Below are 24,175 nucleotides of genomic sequence, written 5' to 3'. Positions count from 1 at the left end.
ATGGCTACGTGTAATAGTGATACATGGCTACGTGTAATAGTGATACATGGCTACGTGTAATAGTGACACATGGCTACGTGTAATAGTGATACATGGCTACGTGTAATAGTGATACTACGTGTAATAGTGATACATGGCTCTGTGTAATAGTGATACATGGCTACGTGTAATAGTGATACTACGTGTAATAGTGATACATGGCTCTGTGTAATAGTGATACATGGCTACGTGTAATAGTGATACATGGCTACGTGTAATAGTGATACATGGCTACGTGTAATAGTGATACATGGCTACGTGTAATAGTGATACATGGCTACGTGTAATAGTGATACATGGCTCCGTGTAATAGTCACACATGGCTACGTGTAATAGTGATACATGGCTACGTGTAATAGTGATACATGGCTACGTGTAATAGTGACACATGGCTCAGTGTAATAGTGATACACGGCTATGTGTAATAGTGATACACGGCTACGTGTAATAGTGATACATGGCTACGTGTAATAGTGATACATGGCTCCGTGTAATAGTGACACATGGCTACGTGTAATAGTGATACTACGTGTAATAGTGATACATGGCTACGTGTAATAGTGATACATGGCTCCGTGTAATAGTGATACATGGCTATGTGTAATAGTGATACATGGCTATGTGTAATAGTGATACATGGCTACGTGTAATAGTGACACATGGCTACGTGTAATAGTGATACATGGCTCCGTGTAATAGTGATACATGGCTCCGTGTAATAGTGATACATGGCTACGTGTAATAGTGATACATGGCTACGTGTAATAGTGATACATGGCTACGTGTAATAGTGATACATGGCTACGTGTAATAGTGATACATGGCTACGTGTAATAGTGATACATGGCTACGTGTAATAGTGATACATGGCTATGTGTAGTAGTGATACATGGCTCTGTGTAATAGTGATACATGGCTACGTGTAATAGTGACACATGGCTACGTGTAATAGTGACACATGGCTACGTGTAATAGTGATACATGGCTACGTGTAATAGTGACACATGGCTCCGTGTAATAGTGATATATGGCTATGTGTAATAGTGATACATGGCTACGTGTAATAGTGACACATGGCTCCGTGTAATAGTGATACATGGCTACGTGTAATAGTGATACATGGCTACGTGTAATAGTGATACATGGCTACGTGTAATAGTGATACATGGCTACGTGTAATAGTGATACATGGCTACGTGTAATAGTGATACATGGCTACGTGTAATAGTGATACATGGCTGCGTGTAATAGTGATACATGGCTACGTGTAATAGTGATACATGGCTACGTGTAATAGTGACACATGGCTACGTGTAATAGTGACACATGGCTCCGTGTAATAGTGATACATGGCTACGTGTAATAGTGATACATGGCTCTGTGTAATAGTGATACATGGCTCTGTGTAATAGTGATACATGTCTCCGTGTAATAGTGATACATGGCTCCGTGTAATAGTGACACATGGCTACGTGTAATAGTGATACATGGCTACGTGTAATAGTGATACATGGCTCCGTGTAATAGTGATACTACGTGTAATAGTGACACATGGCTACGTGTAATAGTGATACATGGCTACGTGTAATAGTGATACATGGCTCCGTGTAATAGTGACACATGGCTACGTGTAATAGTGACACATGGCTACGTGTAATAGTGATACATGGCTACTTGTAATAGTGACACATGGCTACGTGTAATAGTGACACATGGCTACGTGTAATAGTGATACATGGCTACGTGTAATAGTGACACATGGCTACGTGTAATAGTGACACGTGGCTGTGTGCGGTGGTGCGGTGGTGACACGTGGCTGCGTGTAGTGGTGCGGTGGTGACACGTGGCTGCGTGCGGTGGTGCGGTGGTGACACGTGGCTGCGTGTGGTGGCGCGGTAGTGACACGTGGCTGCGTGCGGTGGTGCGGTGGTGACACGTGGCTGCGTGCGGTGGTGCGGTAGTGACACGTGGCTGCGTGTGGTGGTGCGGTAGTGACACGTGGCTGCGTGTGGTGGTGCGGTAGTGACACATGGCTGCGTGCGGTGGTGCGGTGGTGACACGTGGCTGCGTGCGGTGGTGCGGTGGTGACACGTGACTACACTCCCCGCAGCTGCCAGTACAGCCGCTCTCTGAGGTGACAGACGGCTCAGCCTGGCTCCTTTGCAGTCGCCGGTGGTCACACTGCTTCTGCTAGGCCTCAGGCACCTCCTGCGATCTTTGGCTGAGAGCGTCTCGTCCTCTGGGGGACACGTGCAGTATCAGTGATAGGTTGTGCTATGTCATGTGACACTCTCCAGCACGCTCCACCTCATTGCTCACCTGTATGGGCATCCTGAGGACGCCTGGGGGGGGGGGGGTCAGGCCGGCTGCAGCCTGTTCTGGAGCCGGGACGTTACTTCTCTCATATCCACGTCCAATGATCAGGGTTTTGTTCACTTTTACATTCATATTGCATCTTACCATCTGTATTCATTGTATCTTTTATAACTGTAGGGTTTGGTGATTGCCGGATTAGCAGATATGACCAGACCAGCAGAAAAGTTAAGCACCGCTCAATCTGGAGTGCTCACAGCTACTGGTAGGTTGTTATATTAAAGGGGAACTTTTTCTCATAGTGAGTGAGTAACATAGTGAGTAATCTCATAGTGAGTGAGTCATATAGTGTGTAACATAGTGATCTCATAGTAAGTGAGTAACAGTGAGTGATCTCATAGTGAGTGAGTAACATAGTGAGTGATCTCATAGTGAGTGAGTGATATAGTGAGTGATCTCATAGTAAGTGAGTGATATAGTGTGTAACATAGTGAGTGATCTCATAGTAAGTGAGTAACATAGTGAGTGATCTCATAGTAAGTGAGTGATATAGTGTGTAACATAGTGAGTGATCTCATAGTAAGTGAGTAACATAGTGAGTGATCTCATAGTAAGTGAGTGATATAGTGTGTAACATAGTGAGTGATCTCATAGTGAGTGAGTAACATAGTGAGTGATCTCATAGTAAGTGAGTGATATAGTGTGTAACATAGTGATCTCATAGTAAGTGAGTAACAGTGAGTGATCTCATAGTGAGTGAGTAACATAGTGAGTGATCTCATAGTGAGTGAGTGATATAGTGAGTGATCTCATAGTAAGTGAGTAACATAGTGAGTGATCTCATAGTAAGTGAGTAACATAGTGAGTGATCTCATAGTAAGTGAGTAACATAGTGAGTGATCTCATGGTAAGTAAGTAACATAGTGAGTGATCTCATAGTAAGTGAGTAACATAGTGAGTGATCTCAGTGAGTGATATAGTGAGTGATCTCATAGTAAGTGAGTGATATAGTGAGTGATCTCATAGTGAATGATCTCATAGTAAGTGAGTGATATAGTGTGTAACATAGTGAGTGATCTCATAGTGAGTGAGTAACATAGTGAATGATCTCATAGTAAGTGAGTAACATAGTGAGTGATCTCATAGTGAGTGATCTCATAGTGAGTGATCTCATAGTGAGTGATCTCATAGTGAGTGATCTCATAGTGAGTGATCTCATAGTGAGTGATCTCATAGTGAGTGATCTCATAGTAGATGGAACTCAGAGTGGTGATCTCATAGTGAGTGATCTCATAGTGACGTGATCTCTAGTGAGTGATCTCCATAGTGAGTGATCTCATAGGAGTGATCTCATAGTGTAGTTTGATTCTCATAGTGAGTGATCTCATAGTGAGTGATCTCATAGTGAGTGATCTCATAGTGAGTGATCTCATAGTGAGTGATCTCATAGTGAGTGATCTCATAGTAAGTGAGTGATATAGTGTGTAACATAGTGAGTGATCTCATAGTAAGTGAGTGATATAGTGTGTAACATAGTGAGTGATCTCATAGTAAGTGAGTAACATAGTGAGTGATCTCATAGTGAGTGAGTAACATAGTGAGTGATCTCATAGTAAGTGAGTGATATAGTGAGTGATCTCATAGTAAGTGAGTGATATAGTGAGTGATCTCATAGTGAATGATCTCATAGTAAGTGAGTGATATAGTGTGTAACATAGTGAGTGATCTCATAGTGAGTGAGTAACATAGTGAGGATCTCATAGTAAGTGAGTAACATAGTGAGTGATCTCATAGTAAGTGAGTAACATAGTGAGTGATCTCATAGTAAGTGAGTAACATAGTGAGTGATCTCATAGTGAGTGAGTAACATAGTGAGTGATCTCATAGTAAGTGAGTGATATAGTGAGTGATCTCATAGTGAATGATCTCATAGTAAGTGAGTGATATAGTGTGTAACATAGTGAGTGATCTCATAGTGAGTGAGTAACATAGTGAGTGATCTCAGTGAGTGAGTAACATAGTGAGTGATCTCATAGTAAGTGAGTAACATAGTGAGTGATCTCATAGTGAGTGATATAGTGAGTGATCTCATAGTAAGTGAGTGATATAGTGAGTCATCTCATAGTGAATGATCTCATAGTAAGTGAGTGATATAGTGTGTAACATAGTGAGTGATCTCATAGTGAGTGATCTCATAGTGAGTGAGTAACATAGTGAGGATCTCATAGTAAGTGAGTAACATAGTGAGTGATCTCCTAGTAAGTGAGTGATATAGTGAGTAATCTCCTAGTAAGTGAGTAACATAGTGAGTGATCTCATAGTAAGTGTGTAACATAGTGAGTGATCTCATAGTGAGTGATATAGTGAGTGATCTCATAGTGAATGATCTCATAGTAAGTGAGTGATATAGTGTGTAACATAGTGATCTCATAGTAAGTGAGTAACATAGTGAGTGATCTCATGGTAAGTAACATAGTGAGTGATCTCCTAGTAAGTGAGTAACATAGTGAGTGATCTCATAGTGAGTGAGTAACATAGTGAGTGATCTCAGTGAGTGAGTAACATAGTAAGTGATCTCATAGTAAGTGAGTAACATAGTGAGTGATCTCATAGTGAGTGATATAGTGAGTGATCTCATAGTAAGTGAGTGATATAGTGAGTCATCTCATAGTGAATGATCTCATAGTAAGTGAGTGATATAGTGTGTAACATAGTGAGTGATCTCATAGTGAGTGATCTCATAGTGAGTGAGTAACATAGTGAGTGATCTCATAGTGAGTGAGTAACATAGTGAGGATCTCATAGTGAGTGAGTAACATAGTGAGGATCTCATAGTAAGTGAGTAACATAGTGAGTGATCTCATAGTAAGTGAGTAACATAGTGAGTGATCTCATAGTAAGTGAGTAACATACTGAGTGATCTCATAGTAAGTGAGTAACATAGTGAGTGATATCCTAGTAAGTGAGTGATATAGTGAGTAATCTCCTAGTAAGTGAGTAACATAGTGAGTGATCTCATAGTAAGTGTGTAACATAGTGAGTGATCTCATAGTGAGTGATATAGTGAGTGATCTCATAGTGAATGATCTCATAGTAAGTGAGTGATATAGTGTGTAACATAGTGAGTGATCTCATAGTGAGTGAGTAACATAGTGAGTGATCTCATAGTGAGTGAGTAACATAGTGAGTGATCTCATAGTGAGTGAGTAACATAGTGAGTGATCTCATAGTAAGTGAGTAACATAGTGAGTGATCTCATAGTGAGTGAGTAACATAGTGAGTGATCTCATAGTAAGTGAGTGATATAGTGAGTGATCTCATAGTGAATGATCTCATAGTAAGTGAGTGATATAGTGTGTAACATAGTGAGTGATCTCATAGTGAGTAACATAGTGAGTGATCTCATAGTAAGTGAGTAACATAGTGAGTGATCTCATAGTAAGTGAGTAACATAGTGAGTGATCTCATAGTGAGTAACATAGTGAGTGATCTCATAGTAAGTGATCTCATAGTGAGTGACATAGTGAGTGATCTCATAGTGAGTGATATAGTGAGTGATCTCATAGTAAGTGATCTCATAGTGAGTGACATAGTGAGTGATCTCATAGTGAGTGATATAGTGAGTAATCTCATAGTAAGTGAGTGATATAGTGAGTGATCTCATAGTAAGTGATCTCATAGTGAGTGATCTCATAGTAAGTGATCTCATAGTGAGTGATCTCATAGTGAGTGATCTCATAGTGAGTGATCTCATAGTGAGTGATCTCATAGTGAGTGATCTCATAGTGAGTGATCTCATAGTGAGTGATCTCATAGTAAGTGATCTCATAGTGAGTGAGTAACATAGTAAGTGATCTCATAGTGAGTGAGTAACATAGTGAGTGATCTCATAGTAAGTGAGTAACATAGTGAGTGATCTCATAGTAAGTGAGTAACATAGTGAGTGATCTCATAGTGAGTGAGTAACATAGTGAGTGATCTCATAGTAAGTGAGTGATATAGTGAGTGATCTCATAGTGAGTGAGTAACATAGTGAGTGATCTCATAGTAAGTGAGTGATATAGTGAGTGATCTCATAGTGAATGATCTCATAGTAAGTGAGTGATATAGTGAGTGATCTCATAGTGAGTGAGTAACATAGTGAGTGATCTCATAGTAAGTGAGTGATATAGTGAGTGATCTCATAGTGAATGATCTCATAGTAAGTGAGTGATATAGTGTGTAACATAGTGAGTGATCTCATAGTGAGTAACATAGTGAGTGATCTCATAGTAAGTGAGTAACATAGTGAGTGATCTCATAGTAAGTGAGTAACATAGTGAGTGATCTCATAGTGAGTAACATAGTGAGTGATCTCATAGTAAGTGATCTCATAGTGAGTGACATAGTGAGTGATCTCATAGTGAGTGATATAGTGAGTGATCTCATAGTAAGTGATCTCATAGTGAGTGACATAGTGAGTGATCTCATAGTGAGTGATATAGTGAGTAATCTCATAGTAAGTGAGTGATATAGTGAGTGATCTCATAGTAAGTGATCTCATAGTGAGTGACATAGTGAGTGATCTCATAGTGAGTGACATAGTGAGTGATCTCATAGTGAGTGACATAGTGAGTGATCTCATAGTGAGTGACATAGTGAGTGATCTCATAGTGAGTGACATAGTGAGTGATCTCATAGTGAGTGACATAGTGAGTGATCTCATAGTGAGTGACATAGTGAGTGATCTTATAGTAAGTGAGTAACATAGTGAGTAATCTCCTAGTAAGTGAGTGATATAGTGAGTGATCTCCTAGTGAGTAATTTAGTAAGTGAGTAATTGGCTATTGGAGTGTGTGGGGACCATTGGGGGGAGGAGTGCGTGGGGACCATTGGGGGGAGGAGTGCGTGGGGACCATTGGGGGGGGGGGAGTGCGTGGGAACCATTGGGGGGGGGGGGGGGGGGGGGGAGTGTGCGTATCCCCTGCTGTGCTGCTGTAGCGTGAGCTGCGGACGTCAGATTCTTTGTCCGTTCATTGTACCCTTTGTACTTCTTCCCTTTCCCAGGGCTGATATGGTCCCGGTATTCTCTGGTCATCATCCCTAAGAACTGGTCTCTCTTTGCTGTGAACTTCTTTGTGGGCTGTGCAGGAGGATCTCAGCTCTTCAGGATATGGCGGTATGTTTTCCGTCTCATCTATGGACCCTCACTAGGATACAATAACCGCTGTTTGTTTCCCAGCTCGCTCTTCCGTTACGTCTCCGCAGATACTTCTGGTCTTTTGTTGGTTTTTTGCTCTTCTTTATGTCTCCGCCTCCACACCTGCCTCTCTGGCCGTTTCTCGTATACACATCGTCGGTCTACGTAGCGTCTAGATTTCCCGATCATGTCCAGTCAGGGTATATGTCAGAGGTGGCCGAGAGGAGTGGGAGGTGGGAGCTACATTTCTCATGTCCGTGTGCTGAGACTTCTCTCTATGGGCTATTGAATGATGGGGCCACAATAACAAAATGGGAAAAGTCATATGCTCAGAAAACTTTCCAAATTATTGGTCGGCTCTCCTCCAACACTGTTCACACTAGGCAGGAGCACGCTGCTATGGCTGAAATTGTAAAAAAACAACAGAAGAAATTGCTCAACTAAATAGAGGTAGAACATAAGTCTTTATTTGACTATATAAGTTGATAAAATGACACAGAATGAAATATGGGATAAAACCAAGCGGGAAGGAAGAGATCAGTGAGGTAAGTAATAGTGTGAGAGTTGGTTAATGGGGTAAGTGTTATTACAACATCCCCCCCTAGTGGTCACTATCTGTATGGAAGCCTAAGCCAAAAAGTCAATTGGAGAAAACTCCTAACTGCAGGGCAAAATAAATTTAAGGAGGGGGGGGTGTATGCAACCCCCCCACAGGCTAATGCCAGAAAGAGTGTCCGTGAAAAAACCAAAGTGGAATCAATAATTACAACTATACACAGAAAAAGTAAGTGAACACAGAGAAGAGCCACACGGACATCTTACCACCCGCCTGGTTAGAAGCAGCCCCCCCCCCCCCAACTGCTAAAAAACTCCCACAAAAATAACGAGTCTCTTGGTTACTATTTGCAATGATTTCTTTTTTCTGTGTTCCAGTTGGGGGAGCGGCTGCCCCTATTAGATCGCGCTCTCCACCTGTCTCACCCAGGTGGTGCAATTATTTTGCAGCTATTAGACGGATCTTGCATGCCCAGAGCATAGGCGCATTACACGCCATGGAGAGGCCATTACAGTGTAGGGTCCGCCCCGAGCATGAGACCACCTTACCGTGGTGGATCGTGGGGCTGCTATTCACTATTGTCATGTCTATGGTGGGTCTGTATCTTGCTGTTGCATTTTCTGTGTTTTTATAGTGTATTGTGCCCTGATGGATGTGTAAGCAGCCGTATGTGCACAGCAGGATGGTAGACGGGGAACTTACCGTATTCATCCCCCAGTGGCAGCAGCTGCATGTGGAGATCCGGCCAGAAGATGCAACAGATCCAGGGAAATGATAGGGGTGGAGCCTAATAAACAAGGGCTACTTACCTCTCCCTGTGCCCCTGCAGTGCTGCCTTTCCTCTCTTGGGCCTCTTGCCTGACTCCTGGATCATCATCTCCAGCAATGTCACAACCCGACCAATAGATTACTGCAGGAGGAGAGGATACGCCCTCACAGGGAGTACTGCAGGAGGAGAGGATACGCCCTCACAGGGAGTACTGCGGGAGGAGAGAATACGCACTCACAGGGAGTACTGCTGGAGGAGAGGATACGCCCTCACAGGGAGTACTGCGGGAGGAGAGGATACGCCCTCACAGGGAGGGAGTACTGCGGGAGGAGAGGATACGCCCTCACAGGGAGGGAGTACTGCGGGAGGAGAGGATACGCCCTCACAGGGAGGGAGTACTGCGGGAGGAGAGGATACGCCCTCACAGGGAGGGAGTACTGCGGGAGGAGAGGATACGCCCTCACAGGGAGGGAGTACTGCGGGAGGAGAGGATACGCCCTCACAGGGAGGGAGTACTGCGGGAGGAGAGGATACGCCCTCACAGGGAGGGAGTACTGCGGGAGGAGAGGATACGCCCTCACAGGGAGGCAGTACTGCAGGAGGAGAGGATACGCCCTCACAGGGAGTACTGCGGGAGGAGAGGATACGCCCTCACAGGGAGTACTGCGGGAGGAGAGGATACGCCCTCACAGGGAGTACTGCGGGAGGAGAGGATACGCCCTCACAGGGAGGGAGTACTGCGGGAGGAGAGGATACGCCCTCACAGGGAGGGAGTACTGCGGGAGGAGAGGATACGCCCTCACAGGGAGTACTGCGGGAGGAGAGGATACGCCCTCACAGGGAGGGAGTACTGCGGGAGGAGAGGATACGCCCTCACAGGGAGGGAGTACTGCGGGAGGAGAGGATACGCCCTCACAGGGAGTACTGTGCTTTGAGAGGGGAGGGGACCTATCATCAGGCAATTTTGAGGGATTGTATGAGCAGCCGGCCGTTCTATTCAGCATCTGGACCCAGGAGTCCCTGTCTTTATATAGCGCTGTCTCTGCCCAGACCACTGCCAGACACCTAGCTGGAGGACGCCTGGCGTTATAGGGCCCATTACATGTTCGGCCATTGACCGCCAGCCGCCTTCTCCCTTATGTTGCAGTAGGGATTGGTTATGGATGCCTGATGGGAGCGCGTTAACCCTTTTCTGCCTCTGCTGGTGTGATGGTCGGGGGAGGCATTGCATATGACAGTGGTGCTAGCAGTGACAGGTCGGCCATATGTGCGGGACGTGTGAGGGTGGTCGGGGTCCGTTCCTGCACAGCGTGGTCTTATTTCCTCCTCCTCTTCTTGCAGATACAACCAGGACCTTAAAGCCCAGGCTGCTGAAGCCGTCCACAAAGCAGAGCAGTGATCTCTGGCTAGCCTCACTACTACGGCCGGGACAACATGAAGAGTTTAGGACATCCTAGCCTGGTTACACTCAACTTTTTCTTTGTTTTTTTTTGACATTTCTAGTGCATCATATTAATAAAGAATGACCCTTCTATGTAGCGTCTTGTTTTTGTACCGCAGGTCATATGTAGTTGGCTTTATGACTTGTCACTAACCTGTCAGTCTTGATGTTCAGCAGCGCTATCCGAACTGGAACGCTCTGCATGTGATTCCCCGCGGTGGCGGCAGAGGTTAGCTGCCAGGAGAGAGCGTGGGGCTGCCAGGAGAGAGCGCGCGGCCACAAAGGTTAGCTGCCAGGAGAGAGCGCGGGGCTGCCAGGAGAGAGCGTGGGGCTGCCAGGAGAGAGCGCGAGGCCACAAAGGTTAGCTGCCAGGAGAGAGCGCGGGGCTGCCAGGAGAGAGCGCGCGGCCACAAAGGTTAGCTGCCAGGAGAGAGCGCGGGGCTGCCAGGAGAGAGCGTGGGGCTGCCAGGAGAGAGCGCGCGGCCACAAAGGTTAGCTGCCAGGAGAGAGCGCGGGGCTGCCAGGAGAGAGCGCGGGGCTGCCAGGAGAGAGCGTGCGGCCGCAGAGGTTAGCTGCCAGGAGAGAGCGCGGGGCTGCCAGGAGAGAGCGTGCGGCCGCAGAGGTTAGCTGCCAGGAGAGAGCGCGGGGCTGCCAGGAGAGAGCGTGCTGCCGCAGAGGTTAGCTGCCAGGAGAGAGCGCTGGGCTGCCAGGAGAGAGCGTGCGGCCGCAGAGGTTAGCTGCCAGGAGAGAGCGCGGGACTGCCAGGAGAGAGCGTGCGGCCGCAGAGGTTAGCTGCCAGGAGAGAGCGCGGGACTGCCAGGAGAGAGCATGCGGCCGCAGAGGTTAGCTGCCAGGAGAGAGCGCGGGGCTGCCAGGGGAGAGCGTGCGGCCGCAGAGGTTAGCTGCCAGGAGAGAGCGCGGGGCTGCCAGGAGAGAGCGCGCGGCCACAAAGGTTAGCTGCCAGGAGAGAGCACGGGGCTGCCAGGAGAGAGCGTGCGGCCGCAGAGGTTAGCTGCCAGGAGAGAGCGCGGGACTGCCAGGAGAGAGCGTGCGGCCGCAGAGGTTAGCTGCCAGGAGAGAGCGCTGGGCTGCCAGGAGAGAGCGTGCGGCCGCAGAGGTTGACTGCCAGGAGAGAGCGTGCGGCCGCAGAGGTTAGCTGCCAGGAGAGAGCGCGGGACTGCCAGGAGAGAGCGTGCGGCCGCAGAGGTTAGCTGCCAGGAGAGAGCGCGGGACTGCCAGGAGAGAGCGTGCGGCCGCAGAGGTTAGCTGCCAGGAGAGAGCGCGGGGCTGCCAGGAGAGAGCGTGCGGCCGCAGAGGTTAGCTGCCAGGAGAGAGCGCGGGGCTGCCAGGAGAGAGCGCGCGGCCACAAAGGTTAGCTGCCAGGAGAGATCTCGCGGCCACAAAGGTTAGCTGCCAGGAGAGAGCACGGGGCTGCCAGGAGAGAGCGTGCGGCCGCAGAGGTTAGCTGCCAGGAGAGAGCGCGGGGCTGCCAGGAGAGAGCGTGCGGCCGCAGAGGTTAGCTGCCAGGAGAGAGCGCTGGGCTGCCAGGAGAGAGCGTGCGGCCGCAGAGGTTAGCTGCCAGGAGAGAGCGCGGGACTGCCAGGAGAGAGCGTGCAGCCGCAGAGGTTAGCTGCCAGGAGACAGCGCGGGACTGCCAGGAGAGAGCGTGCGGCCGCAGAGGTTAGCTGCCAGGAGAGAGCGCGGGGCTGCCAGGAGAGAGCGTGCGGCCGCAGAGGTTAGCTGCCAGGAGAGAGCGCGGGGCTGCCAGGAGAGAGCGCGCGGCCGCAGAGGTTAGCTGCCAGGAGAGAGCGCGGGGCTGCCAGGAGAGAGCGCACGGCCGCAGAGGTTAGCTGCCAGGAGAGAGCGCTGGGCTGCCAGGAGAGAGCGCACGACCGCAGAGGTTAGCTGCCAGGAGAGAGCGCGGGGCTGCCAGGAGAGAGCGCGCGGCCGCAGAGGTTAGCTGCCAGGAGAGAGCGCGGGGCTGCCAGGAGAGCGTGCGGCCGCAGAGGTTAGCTGCCAGGAGAGAGCGCGGGACTGCCAGGAGAGAGCGCACGGCCGCAGAGGTTAGCTGCCAGGAGAGAGCGCGGGGCTGCCAGGAGAGAGCGCACGGCCGCAGAGGTTAGCTGCCAGGAGAGAGCGCGGGGCTGCCAGGAGAGAGTGCACGACCGCAGAGGTTAGCTGCCAGGAGAGAGCGCGGGGCTGCCAGGAGAGAGCGCGCGGCCGCAGAGGTTAGCTGCCAGGAGAGAGCGCGGGGCTGCCAGGAGAGCGTGCGGCCGCAGAGGTTAGCTGCCAGGAGAGAGCGCGGGACTGCCAGGAGAGAGCGCGCGGCCGCAGAGGTTAGCTGCCAGGAGAGAGCGCGGGGCTGCCAGGAGAGAGCGCACGGCCGCAGAGGTTAGCTGCCAGGAGAGAGCGCTGGGCTGCCAGGAGAGAGCGTGCGGCCGCAGAGGTTAGCTGCCAGGAGAGAGCGCTGGGCTGCCAGGAGAGAGCGTGCGGCCGCAGAGGTTAGCTGCCAGGAGAGAGCGCGGGGCTGCCAGGAGAGAGCGTGCGGCCGCAGAGGTTAGCTGCCAGGAGAGAGTGCTGGGCTGCCAGGAGAGAGCGCGGGGCTGCCAGGAGAGAGCGTGCGGCCGCAGAGGTTAGCTGCCAGGAGAGAGCGCTGGGCTGCCAGGAGAGAGCGTGCGGCCGCAGAGGTTAGCTGCCAGGAGAGAGCGCGGGGCTGCCAGGAGAGAGCGTGCGGCCGCAGAGGTTAGCTGCCAGGAGAGAGTGCTGGGCTGCCAGGAGAGAGCGCGCGGCCACAAAAGTTAGCTGCCAGGAGAGCGCGGCTTCTGCTAGGTGTCAGACCCTTCGGGCTCTGTCCCAGCGTACACCAGCAGTATATCAGAGTTGTATGGAAGAGGTAGTGATCTCCACTGTCTATAAGGAGGGACTCCAGCTGTTCATAGGTCTTCTATATTGTTGGGGTTGCAGAGATAACCGTATTCCTTCTCTCCCACCTTGGATGGAGTTAGGACCCCACTATACACAATAGGCAACGTGTAGAACTTTATTTTATTTTCATTCCTTTTAACATTTTGTGTAAAATTGGTGTTTGGTGTTTTTGTGCCTGTGAGATCAGGACTGTGATTTATTAGGTGATTCCTCACGCAGCCATACCCAATATGTTTAAAGGGGAACTCCAGGTAGAGGTTAAAAAAAAATAAAACTTCTGCAGAAGCATAACGCATTACTTACCTGTCTATCCCAGTTTTAAAACTACCAAAAATTCATTTGCTTGGGGGGGGGTTTGCTCTGTATTGTGTTTCTGTCCTTTTTGGTTTATTCTTTCCCAGAATGCAATGCTTTCCCTCAGCTGATCATCACAGCCCCCCCCCATTACAATCAGTAAAATTAGTGCTGCACCTGCTTCTGGCCGGTCAGAGATGGTGAATCACTCAGGGAATTGGGGGATCGGGGGATCCAGCCCCGCCTCCTGTAACATCACACCCCACCCCCTGTCTGCATCATCAGCCTGTGCTCAGCAAACACACACAATGTGAGACAGAGGCCTGGAAGATTTGTCTCCTAAGGGGGGAGAGCAGAGGGAGCACGAGACAAGGTGGATTGGCACAGGGGACATTATTCTTCACTTCCAGGATGTCTATCCGCTACCAGTGTGGCAGAACCGCACAGATACAGTAATACATTGTATAGACACATCTATAGAACTTTGAATGTACTTTTAATAGAACAGTTTTTCTTATCCGGAGTTCCCCTTTAAGGAGGGGGTGGGGTGTAAGCTTTTACGGTGAGACTTTTTGCACATATTTGTACTCCCACCAGGAGACTTGTATGAGCAGGGCCCTCACTTACAATAACTCTATTGCTACAGGCTGCTGAAGGCCAAAACCCAGAAGAGGACCCAGGCTGTAAGTATGACGGACGCTAATCCCCCCCACTGGACCACCAGGGAAGGCATCGAAATGGTTAATCAGCCGGCTCAGCTGGTCGCTGTCCTGAGCTCGCTCTATACGTAGTTGATGGCTATAGAACAAGTATGGTCGTCTTGTCATCAACTGGTTAAAAAAGCTTCAGCATGCCGTCTAGCACATCTCCCAGAATGAGAACGTTCTCCTGTAGACAGATGCCCCTTGTGTCCTATCCGCCGCCCGCCCCCAGTCTTGTGTCCTATCTGCCGCCCGCCCCCAGTCTTGTGTCCTATCCGCCGCCCGCCCCCAGTCTTGTGTCCTATCCGCCGCCCGCCCCCAGTCTTGTGTCCTATCCGCCGCCCGCCCCCAGTCTTGTGTCCTATCCGCCGCCCGGACCCCAGTCTTGTGTCCTATCCGCCGCCCGCCCCCAGTCTTGTGTCCTATCCGCCGCCCGCCCCCAGTCTTGTGTCCTATCCGCCGCCCGCCCCCAGTCTTGTGTCCTATCCGCCGCCCGCCCCCAGTCTTGTGTCCTATCCGCCGCCCGCCCCCAGTCTTGTGTCCTATCCGCCGCCCGCCCCCAGTCTTGTGTCCTATCCGCCGCCCGCCCCCAGTCTTGTGTCCTATCCGCCGCTCGCCCCCAGTCTTGTGTCCTATCCGCCGCCCGCCCCCAGTCTTGTGTCCTATCCGCCGCCCGCCCCCAGTCTTGTGTCCTATCCGCCGCCCGCCCCCAGTCTTGTGTCCTATCCGCCGCCCGCCCCCAGTCTTGTGTCCTATCCGGCCCCAGTTGTTGCCTGAAACCCAATTTAAAAAGGGGGAACTATCAGGGGGTCCAGGTCTGCATGTGGAGGAGGGGGAACTATCAGGGGGTCCAGGTCTGCATGTGGGGGAGGGGGAACTATCAGGGGGTCCAGGTCTGCATGTGGGGGTGCACCTAACAGCTCCATTCTACTATATTACTGACTGCTGAGTGCAGACCTCCTCCTAACAGCTCCATTCCACTATATTACTGACTGCAGAGTGCAGACCTCCTCCTAACAGCTCCATTCTACTATATTACTGACTGCTGAGTGCAGACCTCCTCCTAACAGCTCCATTTCACTATATTACTGACTGCAGAGTGCAGACCTCCTCCTAACAGCTCCATTCCACTATATTACTGACTGCAGAGTGCAGACCTCCTCCTAATAGCTCCATTCCACTATATTACTGACTGCAGAGTGCAGACCTCATCCTAACAGCTCCATTCCACTATATTACTGACTGCAGAGTGCAGACCTCCTCCTAACAGCTCCATTCCACTATATTACTGACTGCAGAGTGCAGACCTCCTCCTAACAGCTCCATTCCACCGAGCATGCTGTGCTTGTTTGTTAGAATTACATGTGTTAGCCATTGAATTGAATGTGTTGTGTCCAGGGCTCTGCGGATCTGTCCTGTGCGGCCATCTTTGTTGTTTGGCTTCCCTGATGGAGTGATGGAAATGCTGGCCGGCTGTATGAGCATAGTCTAATCCAGCCAGCTGTGGCACAGTAAATAGACTACATGACGGCCATGCTGGCGGGAGGGCTATGGTTTTGGAAGTAGCCGTATGATCGGGCGCATGTCTTTGCCAGTGTTTGATTGGCAGTTACTATGGCTGTGCAGACTTGCCGCACAATGCCCCCCGCTATGTGAACATGACCATAAAACTCCCCTGTTTTTATCCATACATGGAATTTTTCTATTGCAGATAAACATATTAAATGTTTTTCCTTTAATTTTTTTTTTATAAGTAACATCAAGTAGAATGAGCGTGGTCACCGCCGCCAAGTCTAAGTGCTGATCAGTCACCGTGTATAGAAGAAATACCAGCAGGAGGTAACAGCCTCCTTCTCTGACCCCCCCCCATCCCAGCACTATGGCCTCCCTACTTACTAAACAGTGTTCCTACCCCCCAACTCCTACACCAGCCATCTCTTCCTCTCTCCCTATGCCTTCTACCCGCTGATCTAACTCCTACTGCCATATTCTTCCCATACGTTACAATGTTCTGCTCCAAACGTCCTCACTCGCTCCTCCTCACATCTATTATCTCTGCTCCTCCTCCTCCTCCTCACACCTACTGTCTCTGCTCCTCCTCTTCCTCCTCCTCACATCTATTGTCTCTGCTCCTCCTCCTCCTCCTCACACCTACTGTCTCTGCTCCTCCTCCTCCTCCTCACACCTACTGTCTTTGCTCCTCCTCCTCACATCTATTGTCTCTGCTCCTCCTCCTCCTCACACCTACTGTCTCTGCTCCTCCTCACATCTATTGTCTATGCTCCTCCTCACACCTACTGTCTCTGCTCCTCCTCCTCCTCACATCTATTGTCTCTGCTCCTCCTCCTCCTCACACTTACTGTCTCTGCTCCTCCTCCTCCTCACACCTACTGTCTCTGCTCCTCCTCACACCTACTGTCTCTGCTCCTCCTCCTCCTCACATCTATTGTCTCTGCTCCTCCTCCTCCTCACACCTACTGTCTCTGCTCCTCCTCACATCTATTGTCTCTGCTCCTCCTCCTCCTCACACCTACTGTCTCTGCTCCTCCTCCTCCTCACATCTATTGTCTCTGCTCCTCCTCCTCCTCCTCACACCTACTGTCTCTGCTCCTCCTCCTCCTCACATCTATTGTCTCTGCTCCTCCTCACACCTACTGTCTCTGCTCCTCCTCACACCTACTGTCTCTGCTCCTCCTCCTCCTCACATCTATTGTCTCTGCTCCTCCTCCTCCTCACACTTACTGTCTCTGCTCCTCCTCCTCCTCCTCCTCCTCACACCTACTGTCTCTGCTCCTCCTCCTCCTCACACCTACTGTCTCTGCTCCTCCTCACACCTACTGTCTCTGCTCCTCCTCCTCCTCACATCTATTGTCTCTGCTCCTCCTCCTCCTCACACCTACTGTCTCTGCTCCTCCTCACATCTATTGTCTCTGCTCCTCCTCCTCCTCCTCACACCTACTGTCTCTGCTCCTCCTCCTCCTCACATCTATTGTCTCTGCTCCTCCTCCTCCTCACACCTACTGTCTCTGCTCCTGTTCCTCCTCACACCTACTGTCTCTGCTCCTCCTCCTCCTCACATCTACTGTCTCTGCTCCTCCTCCTCCTCACACCTACTATCTCTGCTCCTCCTCCTCCTCCTCACACCTACTGTCTCTGCTCCTCCTCCTCCTCCTCACACCTACTGTCTCTGCTCCTCCTCCTCACACCTACTATCTCTGCTCCTCCTCCTCCTCACACCTACTACAGGGGGATTACTTACAGGAGGGTTAAAACGTAGAAACTGTATTTCATTCTCACATAAAACCCGAGCTGCTGTGTTCCACCAACTAGTTTCACGCGCTTGCATACTTAAGCATGATGAAGCGTGCATGCGCATGAAACGTGTTGGTTGGACACAGCAGCTGTTTTTATGCAAAAATGAAATAGTTTCTACGTTTTAACCACTTTTTTCTCTTATCGCCCTATGATCCCACCCTGGATAGGACCACCTCCTCCTCCCATTGGACAGGACCACTGGACCCTAAAAGAAGCAAAGCTCCCCACCTGCACCAGTTACTATTTTCTGTCCCATGGGAGAAGGACTGTGGCCAAGCCTGGTTTTGGCCCCGGCACCTTCTGGAAGAACAGGTCCCCACTCGCTCCCCTGGCCCCTCCGGTGGCGTTTCCTCTCTCCCCTTCCTGCCTTGCTGGCTGGCTCTGGAGGCGGGACTAATCTGCAGGGCGTGTTTGCAGTGTCCGGGTTGTGACCTGTCAGGGGAGGACTACATCCAGGCAGCGGGAGGGAGCGCTGCATCAGCACCGCTGCGAGGGGCAGGGCCAACCGGTCTCCTGTGCGGTTTGACGCCAAATTCCAAGGAAGCAGAGCCAGGGTGATGTGAGTGCTCTGCGCTGGCAGATAGTTGATGCTGTCTGTATCTGGTATGGCTCCACTGCTGGTGAGGCTACTTCTGCTCTACCTGCTGCTGATCACCATCTCCTTGAGCTAAGAACAGGATGGAATCCCAAGGTGCTGAGTCTGATCCGCAGGCAGAAACTCCTGCGCCATGGTGGGGTAAGAGGGAATCGCCCCATACGTTTAATAGTGGTTGATTTTATATACTATGGTTTTTTTGTGTGTGATTTGTTGCAGGAGGAGGCTGCTGAGGAAGACAAGCCAAAAAATAGAAATTGCCCCATCTGTAAGAAGAGGTTAATATCTTCATACAATAAAGCGCTATGTGGCGGCTTTATGAATTGTGTATTAGAAGATTGGGGGCCCTCATTTATGAGAAATATGAGGGACATGATGAGGCAAGAGATTAGGGTAGGTACTGTACGTATCCTCCACCTTTTTTGTTTGTTTCTTGACTGTTAGTTATTATTTTGTAAGTTTTTCAGCCCTCTGCTTCTACTGCACCTATTAATCCTTCCCCGGCAGCTCCTGCTGAGACTCCTCCCGTTGAGACCCCTGGGCCTGGTAGACCGGCATCCCTCTTCTCACTCTATTGAGGAGGATCCGGAGCAGTTGTCGGGACTGGAGGAGCCAGGGGAGCTTGCTTTAGAGGCAGAGAACTTGGGGGATGAATTCTCCTCTTATGGCTTTTGGATATGTTGATTCTTTGGTGAAAGCTGTCCGGTTGACTATGGAAATTGAGGATGCTCCCCAGCCAAAGTCTATACAGGATATGATGATTGAGGGTTTAGCTCCCAAGAAACAGCCGGTGTTCCCTGTACATCAGAGCATAAGCCATGAGTGGTCTAATCCTGACCGAAAAATTAAGTCACGTTTTCTTTCTTACTCTCTTTGTCATCATGGTGTATTTTTTCTTATAGTGGCTATGTGGTACTCAGCAAGTACTTGGGCTAACAGTGTCGCCAATTCAGTGGTGTACAGCTAGTGATGGTGGTTGTCGTGAGGCCAGTGCTTTTCCAGCACACAGGTGTGATGTTGGTACCTGCTTTGTAGATGACCGGGTTGTGTCCCCTGGTGACCTGCCGGGTTTTAGTGGGTCCCTTGGGCTCTTGTCACGGTAGTCCTAAGTGGCAACTGACTCACCCGGACTATCGGTACTGCCACCCACAGAAAGGGGAAAAATAAGCCAAAGTGTGTGGTTTGTGTGTGTATGGGTGCTGGTGCAGATAAAGGATGACTGAGTCCCAGTGATATAAAAAAAACTTTACTGGAAAGTCTTTCAGTAATACAATACACTTTAGTGGATTAGATAAATCTCCACATAGACTTTAGTGCTGGAATTGGCTTGGGCTTGAGGAGGTGCTTAGAAAAATAGAGTAGAAGAGTGGTAGTTGCAGCAGTGCTTGGAGAGTTGAGTTGAGTAGAGGAGAAGAGTTGGTCGAGTGAGCCCTGACCCAGTGTGGCAATGTACTTTGCCAGAACTTTAGAGAATACTTTATAGTGAGCAGTTTACTTGTACCCGTGTTTAGACTGTGGCTGACCACCTTGTGCCCTACAGTGTCGAGCTACCCATCATAATAGGGTGATACAAGCCCTAGTCGTGGTTATCTTGGTTGTAGCTAAGCTTTTGAGGGTGTCCCAGTTGTAGCTTTCTCCTATCCAGTCTGGTTCCTCTTGTGTATTAGACTGGTTCACGGTGTGGGTTAGGGTGTTCCTGGACTCTTCTCTCTTTAATTGCTTAGCACTGCATAGTAGATATACAGTGTAGTATAAGTAATAAAATAACTGGTTGTCTCTAGCTGCATCTGAACACACTCATGTCTTAGACTAGACTCTCTCTTGTCCCGGACAAGGGTCCTGGCATAAGCCAGGCCCTAGCTTGGCTACAGCAGGAACATTTGCTCTGTCTTTCTCCAACAAGACTCTCAATAAGACTGAGCTGCACTTCCTCCACCAAGTAACTACTCCTACAGGGGCTTAAGTGAACTTCCCTGTGAGTGTGTGCAAAAGAAAGAAGGAAAGAGATTGGTTAGATGTAGAAAGCGCCTCCTATTGGTCAGATTGGTAAGAGCAAATGGTACACATAAAACATCAACCGGTTACCTTCCTCAACTGTACAACACATAGGAATGCATAGACATATAAAAGATACTGACATCTAGTGGCGAAACTTTAACCCCTTAAGGTCAAAGCCAATTTTTATTTTTGCGCTTTTGCTTTTTCCACTTTGTTTAAAAGGCCATAGCACTTGCATTTTTTCACCTAGAGACCCACATGAGCCCTTATTTTTTGCGACACCAATTGTACTTTGCAATGACAGACTTTATTTTCCAATAAAAAATGTTGCGAAACCGGGAAAAAAATCATTTGCGCTGTCAAATTGAAAAAAAAAGAATTTGTTTTCATTTCATGGAGTTTTGTGGTTACGCCGTTCACTGTGGGGTAAAAGTGACTTGTTATATATGTTCCTCAAGTCGTTACGATTACAACGATATATAACATGTATAACTTATATTGTATCTGATGGCTTTACAAAATTCAAATCATTGTTACCAAATATATGTTCCGTAAAATCGCTCCATTCCCGGCTTATAGCGCTTTTATCCTTTGGTCTATGGAGCTGTTTCAGGTGTCATTTTTTTGCGCGATGATGTTTACTTACTATCGGTATCTTGATTGCGCATATGCAACTTTTTGATCGCTTTTTATTACAATGTTTCTGGATTTGATGCAACCAAAAATGCGCAATTTTGCACTTTGAAATTTTTTGGCGCTTAAGCCATTTACCGTGCGAGATCAGAAATGTGATTAACAGTTTGGGCGATAATGCACGCGGTGATACCAAACATGTTTCTTTATTTATATTTATAAAATGGGAAAAGGGGAGGTGATTTGGACTTTTAATAGGGAGGGGATTTTTATTAATAACACTTTTTCACTTTTTTTTCTACATTAACTATAGAAGTCCCCCTGGGGGACTTGTATATACACAGCACTGATCCCCCTGGGGGGCTTGTATATACACAGCACTGATCCCCCTGGGGGACTTGTACATACACAGCACTGATCCCCCTGGGGGACTTGTATATACACAGCACTGATCCCCCTGGGGGGCTTGTATATACACAGCACTGATCCCCCTGGGGGACTTGTACATACACAGCACTGATCCCCCTGGGGGACTCGTACATACACAGCACTGATCCCCCCTGGGGGACTTGTACATACACAGCACTGATCCCCCTGGGGGGCTTGTATATACACAGCACTGATCCCCCTGGGGGACTTGTATATACATAGCACTGATCCCCCTGGGGGACTTGTATATACACAGCACTGATCCCCCCTGGGGGACTTGTACATACACAGCACTGATCCCCCTGGGGGACTTGTATATACACAGCACTGATCCCCCTGGGGGGCTTGTATATACACAGCACTGATCCCCCTGGGGGACTTGTATATACACAGCACTGATCCCCCTGGGGGACTTGTATATAGACAGCACTGATCCCCCTGGGGGACTTGTATATACACAGCACTGATCCCCCTGGGGGACTTGTACATACACAGCACTGATCCACCTGGGGGACTTGTATATAGACAGCACTGATCCCCCTGGGGGACTCGTATATACACAGCACTGATCCCCCTGGGGGACTTGTGTATATACACAGCACTGATCCCCCTGGGGGACTTGTATATACACAGCACTGATCCCCCTGGGGGGCTTGTATATACACAGCACTGATCCCCCTGGGGGACTTGTACATACACAGCACTGATCCCCCTGGGGGACTTGTATATACACAGCACTGATCCCCCTGGGGGGCTTGTATATAGACAGCACTGATCCCCCTGAGGGACTTGTACATACACAGCACTGATCCCCCTGGGGGACTTGTATATACACAGCACTGATCCCCCTGGGGGACTTGTATATACACAGCACTGATCCCCCTGGGGGGCTTGTATATACACAGCACTGATCCCCCTTGGGGACTTGTATATACACAGCACTGATCCCCCTGGGGGACTTGTATATAGACAGCACTGATCCCCCTGGGGGACTTGTATATACACAGCACTGATCCCCCTGGGGGACTTGTACATACACAGCACTGATCCCCCCTGGGGGACTTGTACATACACAGCACTGATCCCCCCTGGGGGACTTGTACATACACAGCACTGATCCACCTGGAGGACTTGTATATACACAGCACTGATCCCCCTGGGGGACTTGTATATACACAGCACTGATCCCCCTGGGGGACTTGTATATAGACAGCACTGATCACCCTGGGGGACTTGTATATACACAGCACTGATCCCCTGGGGGACTTGTATATACACAGCACTGATCCCCCTGGAGGATTTGTATATACACAGCACTGATCCCCCTGGGGGACTTGTATATACACAGCACTGATCCCCCTGGGGGACTTGTATATAGACAGCACTGATCCCCCTGGGGGACTTGTATATAGACAGCACTGATCACCCTGGGGGACTTGTATATACACAGCACTGATCCCCTGGGGGACTTGTATATACACAGCACTGATCCCCCTGGAGGATTTGTATATACACAGCACTGATCCCCCTGGGGGACTTGTATATACACAGCACTGATCCCCCTGGGGGACTTGTATATACACAGCACTGATCCCCCTGGGGGACTTGTATATACACAGCACTGATCCCCCTGGGGGACTTGTGTATATACACAGCACTGATCCCCCTTGTATATACACAGCACTGATCCCCCTGAGGGATTTGTATATACACAGCACTGATCCCCCTGGGGGACTTGTATATACACAGCACTGATCCCCCTGGGGGACTTGTATATACACAGCACTGATCCCCCTTGGGGACTCGTATATACACAGCACTGATCCCCCTGGGGGACTCGTATATAGACAGCACTGATCCCCCTGGGGGACTCGTATATACACAGCACTGATCCCCCTGGGGGACTTGTATATACACAGCACTGATCCCCCTGGGGGACTTGTATATACACAGCACTGATCCCCCTGGGGGACTTGTATATACACAGCACTGATCCCCCTGGGGGACTTGTATATACACAGCACTGATCCCCCTTGGGGACTTGTATATACACAGCACTGATCCTCCTTGGGGACTTGTATATACACAGCACTGATCCCCCTGGGGGACTCCTATATACACAGCACTGATCCCCCTGGGGGACTCGTATATACACAGCACTGATCCCCCTTGTATATACACAGCTCTGATCCCCTGAGGGATTTGTATATACACAGCACTGATCCCCCTGGGGGACTTGTATATACACAGCACTGATCCCCCTGGGGGACTTGTATATACACAGCACTGATCCCCCTGGGGGACTCGTATATACACAGCACTGATCCCCCTGGGGGACTCGTATATACATAGCACTGATCCCCCTGGGGGACTCGTATATACACAGCACTGATCCCCCTGGGGGACTCGTATATACACAGCACTGATCCCCCTGGGGGACTCGTATATATACCGCACTGATCCCCCTGGGGGACTTGTATATAGACAGCACTGATCCCCCTGGGGGACTCGTATATACACAGCACTGATCCCCCTGGGGGACTTGTATATACACAGCACTGATCCCCCTGAGGGATTTGTATATACACAGCACTGATCCCCCTGAGGGATTTGTATATACACAGCACTGATCCCCCTGGGGGACTCGTATATACACAGCACTGATCCCCCTGGGGGACTCGTATATAGACAGCACTGATCCCCCTGGGGGACTCGTATATAGACAGCACTGATCCCCCTGGGGGACTCGTATATAGACAGCACTGATCCCCCTGAGGGACTTGTATATACACAGCACTGATCCCCCTGGGGGACTCGTATATACACAGCACTGATCCCCCTGGGGGACTCGTATATACACAGCACTGATCCCCCTGGGGGACTCGTATATACACAGCACTGATCCCCCTGGGGGACTCGTATATACACAGCACTGATCCCCCTGGGGGACTCGTATATACACAGCACTGATCCCCCTGGGGGACTTGT

General features: G+C 49.7%; 1 protein-coding gene across 1 annotated transcript; it reads left to right on the top strand.

Annotated features, from left to right (window-relative positions):
* The first annotated feature begins 2,508 nt into the window (after nt 1-2,508).
* MPC2 (mitochondrial pyruvate carrier 2) lies at nt 2,509-10,390 on the top strand. Its single transcript, XM_069945185.1, has 3 exons — nt 2,509-2,617; nt 7,399-7,510; nt 10,198-10,390. Exons 1-3 carry the CDS (start codon nt 2,560-2,562, stop codon nt 10,253-10,255), a joined length of 228 nt encoding a protein of 75 aa, XP_069801286.1. The 5' UTR covers nt 2,509-2,559; the 3' UTR covers nt 10,256-10,390.
* Nucleotides 10,391-24,175: the final 13,785 nt, after the last annotated feature.

This window comes from Dendropsophus ebraccatus, chromosome 11, assembly GCF_027789765.1.
Source record: "Dendropsophus ebraccatus isolate aDenEbr1 chromosome 11, aDenEbr1.pat, whole genome shotgun sequence".
NCBI lineage: Eukaryota > Metazoa > Chordata > Amphibia > Anura > Hylidae > Dendropsophus > Dendropsophus ebraccatus.
This window is presented reverse-complemented; position numbering and strand designations above follow the sequence as displayed.